General features: G+C 43.5%; 1 protein-coding gene across 3 annotated transcripts; it reads left to right on the top strand.

The window, feature by feature from the left end:
* The first annotated feature begins 268 nt into the window (after nt 1-268).
* On the top strand, nt 269-17731 carry IRF4 (interferon regulatory factor 4). 3 transcript variants are annotated; one of them, XM_027603936.1, is made up of 9 exons: nt 269-329; nt 1668-1939; nt 3237-3423; nt 4208-4296; nt 5016-5160; nt 7917-8024; nt 10436-10789; nt 13958-14070; nt 16120-17731. In XM_027603936.1, the coding sequence occupies exons 2-9, from the start codon at nt 1724-1726 to the stop codon at nt 16261-16263; spliced, it is 1356 nt and encodes a 451-aa protein (XP_027459737.1). In that variant the 5' UTR covers nt 269-329; nt 1668-1723; the 3' UTR covers nt 16264-17731. The 3 variants fall into 3 exon arrangements, with proteins under 3 accessions (XP_027459737.1, XP_027459738.1, XP_027459739.1); XM_027603937.1 differs by having other exon boundaries at nt 5019-5160; XM_027603938.1 differs by lacking the exon at nt 7917-8024.
* The last annotated feature ends 219 nt before the right edge of the window (nt 17732-17950 follow it).

Consider the following 17950-nt stretch of genomic DNA (forward strand, 5'->3'; position numbering starts at 1 on the left):
GCACGCCCAACTCGAGGTGCGCTCGCCCCCGCGCAACGCAAGGTGGATCGCAGCGGGCGCTAGGGCCCCCAGCCTGGCGGCAGCAGACCCCCCAACACACGCTCCTTCTAGTCTTGGCCCTGGGGCTCTCCCGCGGCGCCCCAGTCTCCGCTCACAGCGCCCCCCTGGCCCCAACCCGGCAGGCGCTTTCGTACCCGCCCCGCCCCGCCCCAGACTCCGCCCCAGCGGGCTTTTAAGCTTTATAAGTTCCTCTTTCCCACCTCCGATACTTAGTTTCACCACTTGAACTTGGGACCCACTGCTGCCCTCAGCTCCGAGGTGGGGGCGAGGTAAGGCTTGGGATCGGGAAGGAGAAAGGATGTGAGGCTGGCACAATAGAGAACCAGGAGCGCGAGACTAGAGGTCCGGGGGTCCATCTCGAGGGCAGCGCAGGGGACCCCAGCTTAGGACCCGAGAGGGAGCATGCCCCTTGGAGGAGCCCCGACTCCCACTACGTCTGCTCTGGGCCCGGGGACCTTTGTGTGGGCTCTGTGGAGGGCCAGCTGGGACAATGCCCAAGCATTGCCCTCACCACCCTGTGGTTCGGCCCCGCCCAGGCCCGGGGAGGCCACGCGCTGGACGGGATGAGATAAAGAGGCTGTCAGGGCCCCAGGAGTGGCCAAGGCGGGGCCATCGAAAGGACCTACACAGTACGGCAGGCTTTCCTGAGGGAGGACAGCCTCTTACTCTAGAGGCTTCAATCCAAGGCTCCTTATCCTGCGGCCCTTAAGGGCCCAAACTCACCTTGGCCTCCCGCGCATTGCTCCCCGACTGGTGGTGGAGGAGGAGGAACTCCGAATTTGGGCCACTTGGGGCTCCTGCGCTCTGCTGCCTCAACCCCGTGTCCTCTGAGAACCCTCCTGGCATCCTCCCCGCCTCCACTCTCTCTCGCGGGCCTCCGGGGTCCGGCTGATGCTCTGCGCGCCAGAATCTCCCGCTATTCGGCTGCGCTCCTCGCCTCCGGCCAGGTCTCTGCCGCGTGTTGCTCCACGGCCCACTTAATCCTTGCTAGCGGCCGAAGGCTCACGGATTCCCTTGGGGCAGAGAGTGCAGGTATGGGAGAAGGCCCGAGCAGGAGTTGCTGATGCTGAGCACCTGGAACGTCCAGACCGCAGGCGTTCGTTCCCACGTGCGAGATTCTTGGCGCTGGGGGCCCACCAAAGGAGTGGGCAAGAGTGGTAACTGACAATGAAGGGAGAAATGTACTGGCAACGGTTTGGGAATGGGCAAAGAAGAGCGGGAACTAAGAGTGAGCACGCAAACGTGCCAAAGTGTGGTGGTGGCTGGATTTCGCAGTGTGCACAAAGGCAAGAGTTGTGTTGCCTGGGCAGCGTTTGGCCTGTGGGGTGTGCAACAAGAATGGAGAGTCCAGAAGGTGGGGTAGGAGGATGAACTCCACGGGAGGCACGCTCGGGAGGCTGAGGACCGGGCGTGCCAAGGGGATGAGACCGGGCCAGCTGAGAAGGTGCTTTCTCTCAGGGGCCTTTGGCGACACCGACTTTTACAGAGCGCTCCTAGTTGTCTCGGAGACTCCAGGGCCTCGTGGTCATTGTCAGAAGGGTTTGAGAAGGGTGCTCCGAGCGCTGTGCTGGGGTGGCTAAAGGCTGGCCCTCCTCTCTGCCGCGCAGAGCGAGTGCAGGAGGCGGATCCTGGGCGCGTGAGGGCGACAGTCAGCGCGCTGGGCATGAACCTGGAGGGCAGCGGCCGAGGCGGAGAGTTCGGCATGAGCTCGGTGAGCTGCGGCAACGGGAAACTCCGCCAGTGGCTGATCGACCAGATCGACAGCGGCAAGTACCCAGGGCTGGTGTGGGAGAACGAGGAGAAGAGCATCTTCCGCATCCCCTGGAAGCACGCGGGCAAGCAAGACTACAACCGCGAGGAGGACGCCGCCCTCTTCAAGGTTACCTGGCACGAGGGGAGCCCAGCCAAAGTGGGGGTGGAGGGAAGGCCCCAGAGAGCTTGGTGGATCCCTAGCCCAGACTCCGTGGCGATCCCCGTCCGCGCCTGGCGGTTCTCAGAGGAAAGGGGACCGCGAGGGAAGGACCGGATGGGATGAGCCCCGCAGGGCGGGCGGTCCGGGAGCATCAGGTGGCAATCCGTAGAAGCTGGGGGAGGAGAGAGGTTTCAACCTTTGTAGTGTTTTTAGAAACGGGGGACCAGGTACCAATCCTGAACGTGTGGCATGAGCAGTACCAGGGGAGTCAGATGGCTCCAGCAGCAGGGAAATAGATATCTGGCAGGGAGAGCAGCGCTGACTTGAGTGTTCCTGTTTGCATTCATGTGGGTTCTTCTGTCTCCATCGGAGCCTCATTCTGTACCTCTGGATACCACCGTGCCTTCTTTGATCAACATGTGTCTCTCTTTGTCTCCCTGTTTCTTTTCTGTGAGCACCCTTAGGTGTGCTTGAGTTTGTCTCTGTTTTCCTGTCCCTCTCACTCACTACCTCTGTCTGTCTTTCTCTGTTTCACTGTTTTTCTCTGGAGGTCTTTCTCTCCGGATATTTTTCTTTTTCTTTAGTTCAATCTCTGTTGGGCTCTCTATCTTTCTAGCTCTCTTTGATCCATCCATACGTGTTTCTCACTATCTCTGTTTCTGTCTGATTCCCTCTTTCCAAGTCTCTCTCTAGACATTTTTCTCTAGCTCTCTCTCTCTCTCTCTCTCTCTCTCTCTCTCTCTCTCTGTGTGTGTGTGTGTGTGTGTGTGTGTGTGTGTGTGAGATGATTGTTTTCCCCTAGAGCAGTTTACCCAATGAACTGAGCATTAGGTTCTGCCCACCACCTGCGGGCAGAACAGGCGAAGGGGACTTCCTCTGGAATTTGCTCTCAGAATATCTGACCATTCAGATGTACTCTATGGGTAGCAGCTCACCCCTAGTTCCAGTGGAACTCACTTCAGACACTGTGAGGGGAGGGGGTGGTTAGGGCCCCTTTCCAGGGACCCTCCCCATCTCACCTACCTCTTATAAATAGCTAGAGAATGCTCAAACCATTTGTTTTCAATTCAGCAAAGATAGAGTCCAACAGGGAAAGTATTTTACCTAGTGGAGATCTGGTGTCTTTCTGTCCCATGTTTTGAGCAACAATATAAATCTGAGGCACCTAAGCATCATTCTTTCCTTTAGAAATACAATCCTCGGGTTCTTTTTTTTTTTTAAAGACCTATATTTTAACTTTTTTCCTCCGCTTCTTTTCCACAAGGCTTGGGCACTATTTAAAGGAAAGTTCCGAGAAGGCATAGATAAGCCAGACCCTCCTACCTGGAAGACCCGTTTGCGATGTGCTTTGAACAAGAGCAATGACTTTGAGGAACTGGTAGAGAGGAGCCAGCTGGACATCTCAGACCCCTACAAAGTGTACAGGATTGTTCCTGAGGGCGCAAAAAAAGGTGGGACTTCCTGGACTGGGGTCACAGAATATAGCCTGCCTTCCTCCTCCTGCCTCACGTTCAAGTCCAACAGGCTCTTTGCCCAAGTTCTCAGGGTCATAAATTGAAATTCTTGTGGTATTAGTGTAGGATGATTTCTCAGATTCCAACTCTCTACCTGTGGGTGTATGCACATGCATGTGTGTGCATGTGTTTTTAAGTTAGTTCTATTGGTGTAAGATATGGGCCAAATTTTTCAAACAAAACATGGAAAACTTGTTCAGAGATTTATCTTTATTTATCAGTGTTTCATGATTAACCATTCTGTAGAAAGGAAGCATACCTATATCCATATATTGTTACTCTTTATAGTAATAAAAATGTCAACTTTTAGAGTATACTGTGGTCAGCTTGGAGGCTTTCTGAAATTCAGATCTTCTCTTTCCAAGTTTCTCACCAGTGTGTCAGAGTAGAGCCCAAGAATCTGCATTTAAAACAAACCATACAAATGACTATACTTGTGGAACATCTTGCTGGTGGGGCCCTTTATGTGACAAAGTGCATTCACACACAGCATTTCATCTCCTTCTGTACCTGTCCTACATAAGTCAGACCTTATAGAAATCAGTTTAATGGCCTGAACAAGTAATTGCCCATGGGAATTGCTAAAAAAAGTGCCTTATTTGTCAACACCGTTATGCATTCTAGGAATTAAACTCTCAGGTATTTTTCTAAGATTTCACTTTTAGTTATGACAGTTCCTTTTTTTCACACTTTACCATTTGCCTTTTGCCCAAACACATAGGAGCAAAGCAGCTCACCCTGGAGGACCCACAGATGACCATGAGCCACCCCTATACCATGACGGCTCCTTATACCTCACTCCCAGCTCAGGTATGGTGGAGGGTACAGGGCTTCTAGAAGGGGAGGCTGGGTCTGGGTGAGCCCACGTGAGCTGGCTAGTCCCACCTAGCAGGAAAAATACACAAACAAAACAGCAGTGCTTTGTTTTTGTTATTAGTCAATCAGCCAAACCAAATCGCCAATCTTAGGGTGAGTGTCTCACTTTCTACCTGGCGTTACTATCAGTGTTGGTTTTAAGGAGTGGAGAGGTGGACGTGTCTGCCTGCTAGCACGGACTTCTACTACTGATTCTGAAATTTGGTAAACAGATCTTTTGTGGAAGATGAAAATTTTGGAAGTAGTGCTTTATCATGTGAAACCACAGGGCAGCTGATCTCTTCAGATTTTTCTGATGTGAATTACAGCTCTGTTTTATTCGCTTTGGTGGGTAAAAGAAGGCAAATTTCCCTGCAGTACTTTTGGTGCCAGGTTTAACCATATGATGAAGCTTTAAACAAATCATTACTTTATAACACTGTCTTCATTGTGCTTTTTGATTCTTTATGGCTACTTTCCACCTAGCGTGATGAGCTATTCACTCCAAAGTCTTTTGAGATGATAAAATGATTTGGCTGTCAGCCAAATAAAAGACTCTGTGAGGAGTCTGACTATAAAAGAATCTGTGCGCCACCCCCCTCCCCGGTGCCAACCAACTGATCTTTGCTGAGCTGGTTGCCTTTCATCTCAGCTGCTCCTTCATATTCCTTTAGCAGGTTCATAACTACATGATGCCACCCCATGACCGAACCTGGAGGGACTACGTCCCTGATCAGCCCCACCCAGAAATCCCGTATCAATGTCCTGTGACGTTTGGATCTCGCAGCCACCACTGGCAAGGCCCGGCTTGTGAAAATGGTAAGGAGCATGCTGGGGCTGGTTTTCATGGCTGCGGCTCACCCAGCAGAACAAACCTGGCCAAAGGGCCCTGGTCTCTCCTGATCTGTCCTTCTGGGCAGTACCCCAGTTCTTTCCCCTTCTCAGAGCTGCTAGGAAAGACCTCACGTGCAGTGAAGGACAGAGTGAAGGTCGTCAGGGGGAGGACTCCAGGGTTTACTGACTCCTGGCCTACTTGTGCCAGGACCTATGCTGGGAACTGCCTTACGTGAGATCTTATTTTTTTTTTCAATTTCATTTTGTTATATTAGTCACCATACATTACATCATTAGCTTTTGATGTAGTGTTCCATGATTCATTGTTTGCGTATAACACCCAGTGCTCCATGCAATACATGCCCTCCTTAATACCCATTGCTAACCCATCCCCCACCCCCTCCCCTCTAGAACCCTCAGTTTGTTTCTCAGAGTCCATAGTCACATGAGATCTTATTTAAATATCACAGAAAGGGGTGCCTGGGTGGCTCAGTCGGTTAAGCATCTGCCTTCGACTCAGGTCATGGTCCCCGGGATCCCCCAGAGATTCCCCAGGGTCTGGGATTGAGAATCAGGCTCCCTGCTCAGTGGGGAGTCTGCTTCTCCTTCTCCCTCTGCACCCCCCCACCCATGCTCTCTCTCTCTCAAGTAAATGAATAAAAAAATAAAAAATAAACATCACAGAAAAAAATAAAGGGGGATACTAATCTCAAAATAAGTAAATAAATAAAAATAATAAAATAAACACCACAGAGATCCATCCCAAGCAACTAAAAACTGCCCCCCCTTTTTTGAGGCCAACTCAACAGAATGTAAGTAATGCTCAAAGTTACCCAGTGGAAGTGAGGGGCTGGAGTTCAACCTCAGATCTCCTCTTTCATTTAAGACAGAGGATCTCAGATGTCAAACTGGTTGGCCATATTTTTTTAATTATCTGTTTGATAGGTTAATACTTTTCATCCTCTCTGAATAATCTTTGGCAAGAAGGAATAGATTTTGTCAGTCTTCCCTCCTGGATTGTCCCTTAATGTTGTTTAGGCCAATAATCTCACTGGTCTGTTTCTTTCTACATATCTGTAAAATGGGCATCCCATAGCTGCGCCTAAACCTTCCTATAGGAACATCAGGGGATTATTGACCTAGTATAGTTCTCTTAAACAAGTGTGCCCAAGGGGCACCTGGCTGGCTTAGTTGGTAGAGCATGCCACTCTTGATCTTGGGGTTGTGAGTTTGAGCCCCACATTGGGGGTAGAGTTCACTTAAAAAAACAACAACAATAGTGTAGTTATTTGGGGGGCTTAGAAATGATAGTAAGAATGGAATGAATAAATACTAAGAAAAGAGTCTCCATAAGGTGACTAGTGTTGGTGTTGGGGTCCAAAGAGCTTTGTTCATTCTGGATTAGATGTGGTCCCACTCTCATAGGAGTTTCCCAGACATCAAAATGAGATCACTCAGTGGAAGCACTAATTAGCTAAGTGCAAAGAAAACTTCATACAGTGTATCAAACACAGCAAAACACAAGCTTCTAGGACTTTTGAGTTAGATATTTAAATAGAAATCCTGAGATGGGTCAAGACTCAGGTCCTTCTGTATGTTCTAGGAATATTTGGTTCTTCACAATTTGGTCAGTTCCCCTTTTTCAAATCATGTTCAGGTCACTTTTGGCTTTATGAAATTGACGAAGTATACCATCATTTAAAATTTTTTTTAGTGTCATGTTTACAAAAAAGCTCAGAGTTTGGTTTTATTAGTTTTTCAAGAGTGATTTGCAAAAAGGGTTACTTTCCATTCCATAGTGGAGGAGTTAGTTAACATTAAACTGGTTTCTGAAATTCAGACTTGTGTCTAATACATCAGGCTCTATTGAACTAAGAACCTTAGTAACAAGGCAATGCCTCCAACTATACAAAAAGATGGAATAGGTAGACATATTTTGAAGCATAGTTGACATTAAAAGTGCCACCAAAATTATGTTCTATTAGATATTCTTTCTCTATTACTGTTTAATGTGACCCACAGCTATTATGCTGCCAAAACACATGGTTCAATTTTCTTCCTGAAGCCAGAAATAGAAAGCTAAATAAATGTAGACTAAACAATTTGTAAGTTTTTAACTGGGCTCTTTGGCATCAGAACTCAGGTAAACCTGAGGTCACAGCTCTACTGTCAACTTGCTGCGTGAACAAGGATAAATCTCTCTGAGCCTAAGTTATCCTGTTTATCAGGGTAATTATGGAGGGATGTTGCTCAAAGTGTACAAACTTCCAATTATAAGATGAATAAGTTCTGGGGATCTAAAGTACATGGTGACTGTATTTAGCAATTCTCTATTGTATTAAAAGTGGCTGAGAGAGCAGATCTTAAATATTCCCACTATACAACACACACTCACACACACACACACACACACACAGTGGTAATTATGTGAGGTGATTAAGGTGTTAACTAACTTAAAAAAAAAGAAAGAAAAAAATATGGAGGGATTATTTCAAGTTTCCTTCCAAAGCTATGAAAAGGCTCCTTCCTCTTTCAATCTTGTTTTTTCTGATTGGACTTCAGCTTGTCTTTGTCCCTTGAGAATGCCACCGGTCAATTCTAGAGGGCCCTTGGCCCTTTCTTTCCAGGGTTGGTGCACCCCTCAGGGGCTGAGTGGCCACATCCCAGGGAGAGGAGACCTTCCTATGTGTCGTCGGACAGACTCTGTTTAGACATCATCTGATTCTTATTTACAAATGCAGGTTGCCAGGTGACAGGAACCTTTTATGCTTGTGCCCCGCCTGAGTCCCAGGCCCCTGGAATCCCCATAGAGCCAAGCATAAGGTCTGCTGAAGCCTTGGCGCTCTCAGGTGAGTGCAGTGTTCCCTTCTAGAGGCCCCCACAGGAGGCTGGCTTCTGCTGTGGCTCCACCCTCACCTTTGGGTATACTTGATTGGGGGGGGTGGGGAATCCCTGAGCACAGTCCGTGGGCACTGGTTTTCTTCCACCTGGGGACTAGAGTGGGTATGGACACATCTGACTCCCAACCTCTGTGAATGAGGACATCATTAGAATATTTAGCTCTAAGAAGCCAGCTTTTGATTCTGATGCCAATTCTAAATGCTGGTTTGAATTGAGTCATTTTAAGGTTTCCACTGACATCTATCTGAATTTCCAGGAATATGCAAGCACCTCAGCTTTATATACCAAGGGCCCCCTTCAGCCAACATTTTCACAGTGTAGTATAATTTCTTAGAAAAAAACACAAGGTTTCTCATTTTGAAAAGCTGATCATCCTTCCAGGTTTAGCTACAAATAGGTCTTCCCCTCTGTCATCCTGAGGACATGAGTTCTGGCTCCTTTCCATTCATATGCCTAAAAGTAGTGAGACTTGTGGTCAGTCTTCCTCTAAAATTTGATAGGTTTTGCAAAAAATTTGGGTTAGAGCTGATTTTTAAAGTTTCATTTCTAAAAGAATCCCTGCAAGCTCAAAGATCGTACCTGTTTTAAGGAAGGCACCTCAAGGTTTGCTAAGCATATGTGGTGTGTATATATTTATTTTTTAGATCGTATTCTGGTTGTTTTAAAATGGGACTTATAATTACAATAAAAATGAATAGCTTAAGCCTCAGAATTCTCACCTTGCCCCTTGGGCTTTTTAAAAATCAATGATAGAAAGTATAAAGTAAATTCTCAAGGTTTCTGAGAGTTGTGGTCACCTTTCTTGCTTCCAGGTTCACATTTATTTCTTTTCAGTTCTGAAGTTCTGAATGAGGCTTGCTGCCTCTCTTCTTAGATGCTCCTAAATGGTGGAGGGGAGATGTTTCTGAAGAGAAAGCCTTGTGCTTGTTTTCAGAAACTTTCTAACCCTTCTCTTAAGCACCTAAGACCTGTGTAGGTGCCTGGAAAGTAGGAAATAAAAAGCTATTTATGTCACTGTGACCTCGTGATTTCTGATGACATTAAATGAAATGAAAGTCGCCTCAAATGGTCAGCATTCACTGTCATCAAGTACACTGTCTGAGCTCGCTCTCTGCTAGTGTGTTTACAACAGCAGAAATTGAAGTGGAGAATTGAGACAGGGATGTGGGTTGTCTAAGTCTCAAAACCTGCCATTGAGGAATAAGAGGGTTTTGTGGGTTTCTTTTTTTGGTTTGCATAATACAGATTAATTATCAACCTTGATCACATTTGTTGGAGAACTGCAATTCCCATTCATTTTTAAATCTCATGCAGTTATGGATGGGTAGCTATTGCCTATACATGAAGCCCTTTTGCATTTCAGTTAAGGAGCCCTTTGCAAACCTAGCTTTGTCCTTTCAGTTTGTGGGTCCTATCCTGAAGAAAAATTTTATAAGTGAACTTATCTCGTTAAATGTTTTAGAAAGCACAGTTACTTTCAAGGCAGATTTTGAAAGCCTAGTGGGACTTTAGCCTTAGAACATTTTTTCCATTGATTCTTTTCTTTCCACATGAATTAATTTTATTATACAAGTAGTATATACACACATAGCGTAAAAACTAATGTGACAATCAGAAAAGCAAAAAAGGGAAATAAAACATCACATTCCTACCACCCAGAGATCACCACTGTTAAAGTCTTAGTGTTTATCTTTGCTGAAACTTCAATGTGCACTTGTATGTATGTATATATATATTTTTTTCTATGTAAGTGACATCATATTGATATTTTAGGGTAGTTTCCGATGCAAACATTTTGTTTATTTTTTGAAACACCATTATATTCTTTTTGCTAGTAGAAATTAAGCTTAGGGTTTACTTCCTCCAAAATCAAAACTGATTGTCATGCTTAAAGATGAATTTTGTTCAGTGGTACATGACTTAGTATTTTAGACATAACTGTTGTCATCATCGCTATAATCATCACCAAACAATGACATAAAATGTTCTTAACCAGTGGTGCTCTCTAATACAAGTCAAATATATTGTGCAGAAAACTAGTGTAAAGTGTGATCCCCCTTCACAAAAAAAAAATCTATGGTCACACAAATTTGGAAAATGCTGAGTTAGACAACATTAAATAGATTTCTTGCAGGATTTCCTTAATATCTCTTATTGTCTATGACTCCATGAGGGAGATGAGGGTATGCAGCATTTCCTACACTTTCTTGACCCTGGAACTTTCTACTTTTTATGGAGTATTCTGGGACACCAGTGTCCCACCAAATACACATGTTCTGGTTGAATAGTTTGGCATCCTGATGTGTATCCAATGCTCCTTGGTCCCTTAGCACTGACCATGAAATCTCTGTGTTTACAGACTGCCGGCTCCACATCTGCTTGTACTACCGGGAGATCCTGGTGAAAGAGCTGACCACGTCTAGCCCAGAAGGCTGTCGGATCTCCCACGGGCACACCTATGATGCCAGTAACCTGGACCAGGTCCTTTTCCCCTACCCAGAGGACAATGGCCAGAGGAAAAACATCGAGAAACTTCTGAGCCACCTGGAAAGGGGTGTGGTCCTCTGGATGGCCCCCGACGGGCTTTATGCCAAAAGACTATGCCAGAGCAGGATCTACTGGGATGGGCCCCTGGCACTGTGCAGTGATCGGCCCAACAAACTGGAGAGGGACCAGACCTGCAAGCTCTTTGACACACAGCAGTTTTTAGCAGGTAATGTACCAAATTATCTGTTAGAATGGAGCGTCCCACACCTGTGAGCCTAAGAGACAGAATGGAGGGGATGACACTGTGCCTGCTACAGTGGTCCAAACAGAATGTCACTCCCATCCCAGACAGAGGTCTTCCTTCTATTAATCCCTGAGCCTGCGTGATCTGAGAATAGGTTTCCTGTTTGTTCATCTCTCACCTCTGCCTCTACCATCTGCTCCTCTCCAAAAGCAAAGGGGTGTGAAGAGGAGGGAGATTGCTCAAGGGGATTGTGGTTCAGGCTGATATCTTGAAATTCTGGTATTCAACAAATAGTCACAGACTAATAAGGTTTACACTTTATTGGCAGTATGATCTCAGCAAGCATGTCTGCTGATGTTTCAGCTTTTTTAGGGTTCCTAAGAAAATCATAAGGTTAGAAGTGTATTGTTAATATTCTTGGTTATGAGATGTGTTACCCCTAAGCAGATGCTCTCCAGCAGGTGAGACCAAGGATAGAGTATGTGGAACTGATTTTGCAAAGGGGAAATTATGAGAAGGCTTTGAGTTATCTCTATGATATGCATGTTTCAAATAATATTTTCTAAAACCAATAAGTTTTGTTTTTCTAGTTTTGATTTCATGACAATTAAATTAGCCCCACACTGGCTTTTGTGAAACCACTGGCCACATTATTGTTGAAGCTTCACCCAGAGTATTCATTTGACTATCTATATTGATGATACCTCTTTTGGAGGGAGAAAGCTGCTCTGTCAGCTAACTGCCAACTCTTTCTGTACCTTATTCTATATCTTATCCTTAAGCTATTCTTTTATAAGTGCCCCTTCAGAAACACTCTATGTCTTCGGGTTTTCATATGCCTCTCCTTTCCCTGAATATGCTTCCTGATTCAATTTATTTAAATTAAAAATATGAAGCATCTATGTGCTTTGACACCATTGACATTTGCTTAGCCTTTGGGTTTAAGTTGCCCAAATTCGTGTAGGCTCATCCAAATTCTCTTTTGGTGCCCCGAAACAAATATGTCCTTATATGATTAACCCTTGACTAAGAGGTGTGGCAAGAGGAAGAGGGAGAACTGAGCCTCTGTTTCTCCAAGGCAGCACCAGGGTGAGAGAGGCATGTGGGCCTGAACACCCCTCCCTCCCTCTGAGCTGCAGAACTGCCTCCAAATCTGCGCCATGACTGTTTTGTCCATTCTGGGGTCCAGTGTGGTAATCATGGTGGGCACCCCAGGAAGAGTCAGGAGCTACTGAGGGGCATCTTGTGTGCACCTCTTATATCTGCAAAAGCGTCTGAAAGGGTCCATGGGGGTTTGGATCACCTCAGAGACTCTGAATCTTGGTCTCTTTGGATTCAGAAGCCACAGGGCTAGGGCTTTAGTTAAGGTATCCCAGGGGAATGACACTTGCTTCTGTGAGTTTCTCTCACTATGTATGTTTTCGGAAGTTCGAATCCTACCATTCTAAGTAGGCTATAAGTTACACTTTGAGTCACAGTCACTGAGAGCTGGATACAGGCAAAAAACAGAAAGGCATGATGCACCGGTTATGAACATCTGCAGGTTGTGAATTCACTTGCCTAGAATTTAATATTTATCTGTGAGCAAGAGTTGTTTTTCTTTCTTCCTCAACCCAGGGGCTGTGCTTTTTGTTCACTGCAACCTCTTATCTTGAAGTATTCACTGAGGTTCAAGGAGGAACCTGTGAACTTAAAAAACTGCAGCTGTGTAAACCAGCTTCTGCATAATCAAGGATTCCCACAGAATGTTCTCATGTTATCAAGCATTTGAGACATGACTTTTTTGGAGAATTGTGCCAACTCGCCACTCTGATTAGCTTGTGTAGGTGTAGTCTCAGACCTCAGTAGTGTGAACGCCTTTTACACATTCTGACTAAGTCAGTTAGGTTTGATTTGAATTCTGGAAGAAAAAAAAAAAGCAGGAAGTCAAACAGTCCAGTGAGTTAGTTAGAAACTTTTCTTCAGTTGAAGAGAACAGTGAAGATCTTTGATATCTCCCCATTCAGGATTTGCAAACTACTAGGGACAGCCCCTAAAGGCAAAGCCCAAGGGTGCATATCTGATCAAGATGCCTGTGCATACTGTTCTGCAGAAGTTGTATCAGCAACCATGTGTGTTTCTTTTGTGGACATGACATTTAACTCTAGTGGAAAGGAAAGAATAGGAGCAGCTAGAGGCTTAAGAGTCATCTTGAATATGGGCAAAGGGACATGGATCAATGTCAGGGATTACACATGTGTCTTTCCAACAGTCTTTGTTCTGCATCTTTAGGGTAGGAGTGGTGCCTTCAGGATAAACATATCCACAAATGTGGGGACCCCTGGTGTTTCATCACTACCTTTTTCATTTCAAGTCAATACCCGTCCCACAAGATGGACAAGAAGTCAGCTCAAAGTCCCATAGTTTAGGCTTAGTACCAAGTAGGAGACAGCTGGTGCTCAGTCTCCAAGATAACAGTAAAGCATTTTCAGTGATGCCTGAATCATGGAAAGGTCCTGAGTGGCACAGATATTGGATTATGAGGACTCAGCAGTTTTGACATAACATTTTGAAGTAATCAGAAAATTTTGACTTTTTAAATGAAATTTCTCCTTTGTATAAATTATTCTTTTACCTCAACATGGCTGCATTTCTTTTCCTTTTTCTTCATCCTTCACTCCTTTCTGCTACCATTTGCACTCTCATGGATCCAGTGCTGCAGATCAAGGTTTCTTAATCTGCCGGGCATATTTCCCTTAAAGAATCAAGTGAGGGGCGCTTGGGTGGCTCAGCTGGTTAAGCATCTGCCTTCACCTTGTGTCCTGGGATCGAGCCCTGTGTTGGGCTCCCTGCTCAGTGGGGAGCCTGCTTCTCCCTCTCCCTGCTCAAGCTTTCTCTCTCTCTCAAATAAATAAATAAAATTTTAAAAAAAGAATCAAGTGAAACCTGGAGCCCTCTCAGGAAAAGCACACCTATGAACACATACATGCAATTCTATATCTGGGGTCTAAAAGTTAAGAACCCCACTTAGAGAAATAAAGAATACTCACTCCTATTTTAGTTTTCCAAATCAACAGTGAGCTTTTGCTTCCTGCTTTAACCTGGCATGTTCAATGATGGTTTCTGATCAGGATTTTGTTTTGTTTTGTTTTTCTCATGGGGCTTCTCCAGAGCTGCAAGCTTTTGCTCACCATGGCCGTCCCCTGCCAAGATTCCAGGTAACTTTGTGCTTCGGGGAAGAATTTCCAGATCCTCAGAGGCAAAGGAAGCTCATCACTGCTCACGTGAGTATTTAGTCACATTCAAATGATTGAGTTTCCTTGTTTTTCATCAAGGGCGGGGTCTCAGAAAAGTCTCAAATGAAAAGTATATGTCAAGTGACAGGAAAGTCATGAAGGAGGAAGCATGGCCCAGTGAATGGTGCAGGCAGCACAGCCCAGGGACCCACATGTTTTTCCCAGCTCTAGAGGTCTACTCATCACAAACCTGCAACCCTGGGCTTTATTCATCTCATCTTATGTAGAGATCAAGACGTTGTCCTATTCCCATTTTATAAGGATTTAAAAGGACTAGTGATAAAAGTTGCCCTTTAAAATTTTCCATATTTAATATTGCTTTTAAAATGCTGTCTAGCTGACCTTCACTTGATGGAGAAGCTTTTCCCAAATGGGAAGCTGTCCATTGACCTATGTATTTTGCAGTCCCCCCCAAATTTTTCCCAAGTCCTCTTTTATTTCTGGATTTTTAGAAATTATTTAACTAATGGAAACCAAGGGTCATGTGTTATTTGGAGGAGGTTAACTCTGTCAAGAAATTTAAGTAGATCAGTGTTCTCTAGCAGAGTTTAAAATAGGGTCAACTGTAGCACGTAAACATCTTTTTTATAAAAAGTTTGTAAAGATAACATTTGGAATAAATTTGCCACAGAAAACAGAGTTTTGAATACCCAAGATTTTGAATTTGAAAACTTTACATTGCTACATACTTTTGAGAGTTAATAATGGGCCTAGACAAAAGCAGTAACAGGTAAGAAAAAAATCAGTCTGACCCCAGAAAGTGTTCCACTTTGGGAGATGTTAGGAATCAATCCACTGGCTGTGTGGAGACCTACCCTGGGGCCCGAGGTGAGGGTGAGCTCTAGGGTGAAGCTCAGGGTTAGGGTTTGGTTTGAATAGAAACATTCGGGTCATATTTTAGTTCTCATAATGTTTTTTAATTGATAACTGAAATAAAACACTATCTAATTTTAAACACACAGTCCCCCCCTTGATTGTAAAATCAAAAACCAACCAACCAAAAGACTTTAGAGCTTTTTCTTGAATTCTCTCCAGTAATTGATATAATAATTGATATCTTCTTAACACCTAGGATTGTTAAATGACTAAATAAACTTGGTATTGATAAATAATGTTTTGAAAGTTGGTGAAAAACTCCTGCATCCGTCTGACTTTAAGGGTTTTTTGGGTGCACTAGCCCTCCTCTGAGTTAGGCAACTATGTGTTCCTCAAGCAAGGGTCCCTGGAATTGAGTTGTCTGGGATGCAAAAGAAAAACTGATATGTGTACACCCAGGAGTTCCTACTCCCTTTTATTATGGGTTTAATTTATTTCAGGTATTTCATATGAATTATGCTTAAGTTTCTATATATCAAGTAACATAAAGGCTCAATTTAATAGCAGAATTGATTAACAAAGTATTCAATTTTCTTAGATGCTGTAAATTAAGGAAATTCTGAAAGCTGAATTTATTTTAGTGAATATGAACCACATAAATAGCCAAACTAGATGAACTTGAGGTCAATTAACCTCTCTTTCCCCATAATAACAGTGTTGTTGTTTGTACAGATTTTGCTCCTTCCTTTTTCCTTTATCTTAGAAATATACAGATTATCTAGGTCATCCAGGAATTGTAAATTGTTCAGGATTTACACCCTCATCCCTGTCAAACTGTGGTTGTGGAAAAATTCATTGGCCTAAATTATTCTGAGTTACCTCAAACTTCATTAATCACCTCAAACTTCCTTTTAATTTGGTCATTTTACCTGATTTGCTTATGCTTAGTTAAACATAAATTTTAAGCAGCTATTAATTTAAAAATACCACCTTTGACTTTAAGTATAGTAAAAACTCAGAATTAAGTAGAGTCGGTTTTTAGGTTGGTATATGTAAGGGCTAACAAAAAATTGCATCTTCAGAACGTTTTGATTTGTATAGCACCTAACCTTGGGTTTAACTTTACCATATCTTCAGATATTGAGTTATTTAATGATAAGCCAATTACAGGATGTTAAAAAGAATATTTCAAAAATATCTTTTTAAAATCTCTTATTAAAGGTCGAACCTCTACTAGCCAGACAACTATATTATTTTGCTCAGCAAAACAGTGGACATTTCCTGAGGAGCTATGATTTACCTGAACACATTAGCAGTCCAGAGGATTATCACAGATCTATTCGCCACTCCTCCATTCAAGAATGAAAAATGTCAAGACAAGTGATTTTGTTTCATTGTAAATATCTGACTTTGACAGGAACAGCTGACTGAACTCCCTCTTTTTCTTTTGAGAAACTTGGAAATTGGGGCTTCAATTCAACACTTGAGGAGAATCTCAGCAAGAATGAGTGTAAAAAAACCAGCTCCATCTAATTGACAGATGAGCTTATTCCAAAAGGAAGGACAGTTTTCAGGGTCTTCCGTAGACTGTCATCTTTGATGATTACTGTGAAAATTGACCAAAGGGTGTGTTTACATTTACTCAAATGCTATCTTTAATTTGATGTGGATTATTTCTTGCTTGAAAACTGAGAAAACTTGTGTTTCAGTATTGACCACTAACTAGACGGATAAAAGCACATAAGTGTTGTACTATTTCTCAGGGAAATAATATCTAAATTTGAGGTGACTCTGCCCACAAAAGAAATGTATCAATGCACATAGAAGATGTTGTTCTTGTAGAAAATGCTTGCTGTTAGAAAGAGAATCTTTGACTGATGTTGGACCACAGTGCCTCCAGCTTTGGGGTGGCTGATCACCCCACCTGGCCTGGGTCTCACCCCAGCACGGACTTCCCTGCCCTGTCTCACACTGCCTCCCATTTGCTCTCTCTCCTTGGGTGCCCCTGGAAGCCAGTTGGTATTTTCTGGAACCAAAAAGCATTAGGACTAATTCATTGGCCTAAATTATTCTGAGTTACCTCAAACTTCATTAATCACCAGTTGATTAGCATATTTGATTAGCATATTTTTGTCAGTCCTACAATCTTTTAATGACTGCTTAAGATATTTTTTGTTTGTCTTTTTGTCTCTCATTCTGTAGAGATTGTTGTTAAAACTTTTTTCTTAAAAAAGAAAAAAAGATCAACAATCCAAGTACTAAAGATACATTTTTGAAACTTGGTGACATTTCCCCTCTTACCCTGTTTGTTTTGTTTGGCTATCAGTTAGTTATCCATGACAACACTAAAGAGGAGGAGCTGATGCTTTTCAATTTGGTGAACTCTGTTAGGAAAGATGATGACAGGATTTCACTGATTGCATAACTGCAGACTCAGTGGACTGTTTTTGCTTATTTTGTATATTATATGCTTCCTCATGCCAGTATGGTTTAACAGGGCCTTAAAATTACTGGTTTTTTTCCAAATACATCTTTTTATAGAATCACTAAGATATCTACTTGCTTAAGTAAACCTGATCACTTCCTTGTTGATTGTTTTGGAAAAGTACAGATATTTAGACTGAGGCTGGCAACTGATATTTTTATCATACTACAAAAAAACTGCTATTACTTTCAGCCTCAGCAAGAGACTTAGCAGTTCTCAAATATATGCCACTTTTTTTTATTATGTTATATTATGTTAGTCACCATACAATACATCATTAGTTTTTGATGTGGTGATCCACGATTCATTGTTTTCGTATAACACCCAGTGCTCCATGCAGAACGTGCCTCCTTAACACCCATCACCGGGCTAACCAATCCCCCCTCCCCTCTAAAACCCTGTTTGTTTCTCAGAGTCCATAGTCTCTCATGGTTCATCACTCCCTCCAATTCCCACTCCCTTCATTTTTCCCTTCCTTCTCCTAATGTCCTCCATGCTATTCCTTCTGTTTCACAAATAAGTGAAACCATATGATAATTGACTTTCTCTGCTTGATTTATTTCACTT

This window comes from Zalophus californianus, chromosome 7, assembly GCF_009762305.2.
Source record: "Zalophus californianus isolate mZalCal1 chromosome 7, mZalCal1.pri.v2, whole genome shotgun sequence".
In the NCBI taxonomy this organism is placed as follows: Eukaryota; Metazoa; Chordata; class Mammalia; order Carnivora; family Otariidae; genus Zalophus; species Zalophus californianus.

Bases quoted from the DNA above. Each gene is read 5' to 3' on its own strand.
- IRF4 (XM_027603936.1), top strand. From the start codon at position 1,724: ATGAACCTGGAGGGCAGCGGCCGAGGCGGAGAGTTCGGCATGAGCTCG. The intron at 1,940-3,236 runs GTTACCTGGCAC...CTTTTCCACAAG, and splicing joins AGGACGCCGCCCTCTTCAAG to GCTTGGGCACTATTTAAAGG. The intron at 14,071-16,119 runs GTGAGTATTTAG...CTCTTATTAAAG, and splicing joins GGAAGCTCATCACTGCTCAC to GTCGAACCTCTACTAGCCAG.